The sequence below is a fragment of the Sinocyclocheilus anshuiensis genome, unplaced genomic scaffold (genome assembly GCF_001515605.1).
Source record: "Sinocyclocheilus anshuiensis isolate Anshui unplaced genomic scaffold, SAMN03320099.WGS_v1.1 scaffold1574, whole genome shotgun sequence".
NCBI classification, from domain to species: domain Eukaryota; kingdom Metazoa; phylum Chordata; class Actinopteri; order Cypriniformes; family Cyprinidae; genus Sinocyclocheilus; species Sinocyclocheilus anshuiensis.
Window position 1 is genome coordinate 153,723 of NW_015547706.1, and position 1,819 is coordinate 155,541.

Below are 1,819 nucleotides of genomic sequence, written 5' to 3' on the forward strand. Positions count from 1 at the left end.
AAATTTTCAGTCCAATTTTTTTTTTTTTTTTTTGCTTTAACCCCTGAGATTAATGTGAGGTATGTAAAATATTTACATTTATGCACGAACTGGGTTAAGCAAATGTAAAAATGTAAAGTATATGAAAGCAGCATGTTGCTGTTTTTTCCCTAGTCCATTTGGAATCTATGAATTTTCTATTGACAAGTTTTCAGCCTCCGGGGAGAGCATTAAGCAGTTGTGAAAACTCAAAAAATAAAAACATCACAGCATTCACCTCAACAGATGCTGCATAAAATCTCTAAATATATATACACCCACATCACAGTCATCACAGTTTATTTGTTTAACCATATCTAAACCTGAAATCCGTTGTGATTCTAATCCAACAGTAAGGTTAAAGTTGGTTTCACAAGAGTTTGATTTATAAATTCAAACATTCAACATCAGACTTCAGCTTGGAGGGAGATTACTTATTGGGTGGTCTTTTCCCTTTACATGAAATTGAACAGGAAACAACCCTGTTTTCAGCAGAGACCACCGAATGTTTCAGGTAAGCAAGGACCTTTCACCAGTCTAGGGTTATCAATGCACAGTATTTTAAATTAAAGCAGCATTTTCTCAAAGTCCTCATTGCTAAACTGAATATTCAATTACATGCTATTAACTTCCTCATTGATGTTTTCAAGGCACATTTCCTCAAAATCTGGATATCACATGTTGCAAGTAATGAGGTTTGCTGTTGAGGAGATTAATAACTCTACCACTCTTCTCCCCAATGTTTCTCTGGGCTATGAAATTTTTGACCATTGTTCTAATACAAAAAATTTCAATTCAGCCTTAAGTTTCATCTCAAAGAATGGCTCAATAAGACCTAAAGAAAAACTCAACAACTATCAGCCTAAAGTGATTGCTTTAACAGGGCCATATGGAAGCACAAGAACTATGACTGTTGCACCACTGTTCACAATGGACCTTATACCAATGGTAAATTGTATTTTTTATACAGTATACATAATAAAATACTTGTACACTTTCTTCCTACCTTTTGTTTAGGACTTCCAAGCTACTACATATATATAAATGTCTTCTCTTTCAAAGGTGAATTATGGCGCTTCTACGTCTGTTTTAAGCAATAAACTTCAGTATCCTTCCTTTGTAAGAACAATGCCTAGCAACAAAGACCTGATAGAGATGATTATTCACCTCATACGGTGGTTTGGATGGAACTGGGTCGCCTTTATTGGTAGCCAAGATGATTATAGTTCAGATGGTCTAAAGCTGTTTAACAAGTATATAAACAATACTGGCATTTGTTTGGCCTATCAAGAGGGTCTTAGTCCAAATGCAAACTACAGTCTAACACTTAAAAAGATTGATAAGCTAAACATCAATGTCATTGTAGTTTTTGCTTTGCCACAATACGCAAGCAAATTCATCAAAGCAGCCATAGCTAACAACATCCAAGACAAAGTATGGATTGCAAGTAATGCAAGGGCTATGAATCAACAGCTTCCAAGAGAGCCAGGAATTGCGAAAATTGGCACAATCATTGGCATTGCAGAGAAACTGTTGTCATTGCCCGGTGTCTTCGGAGCCATCTTTATCGTTTGGTTTCTGCATAGACCTGTGTTTGCCTCTCTCGTTATTTACCTACTATTTGTGCAAATCGGTGGGCTGGGCTGAACAGGGTGATGTGTGATGTAGAAGCAGGCGTTGATTTTCTTCTGCGGAGGCAGTGTTTAGCTACTCTATTACATCATAAAGAGGCACATTCCGCAACCTGTCGTTTTGGCAGATTGGCTTCAATATAAGCTGTTTTTAGACTAACAAGAAAGTT

The 1,819-nt window shown here is 36.7% G+C and overlaps 1 protein-coding gene across 1 annotated transcript in view; it reads left to right on the top strand.

The window, feature by feature from the left end:
• LOC107703984 (taste receptor type 1 member 1-like) overlaps positions 1-1,819 on the top strand; it is a 9,851-nt gene that overhangs the window by 2,494 nt on the left and 5,538 nt on the right. Inside the window, exons 3-4 of the mRNA XM_016506798.1 lie at positions 669-966; positions 1,081-1,252. Of these exons, the coding sequence (XP_016362284.1) occupies positions 669-966; positions 1,081-1,252 (470 nt within the window). The remainder of the gene's footprint in view (positions 1-668; positions 967-1,080; positions 1,253-1,819) is intronic.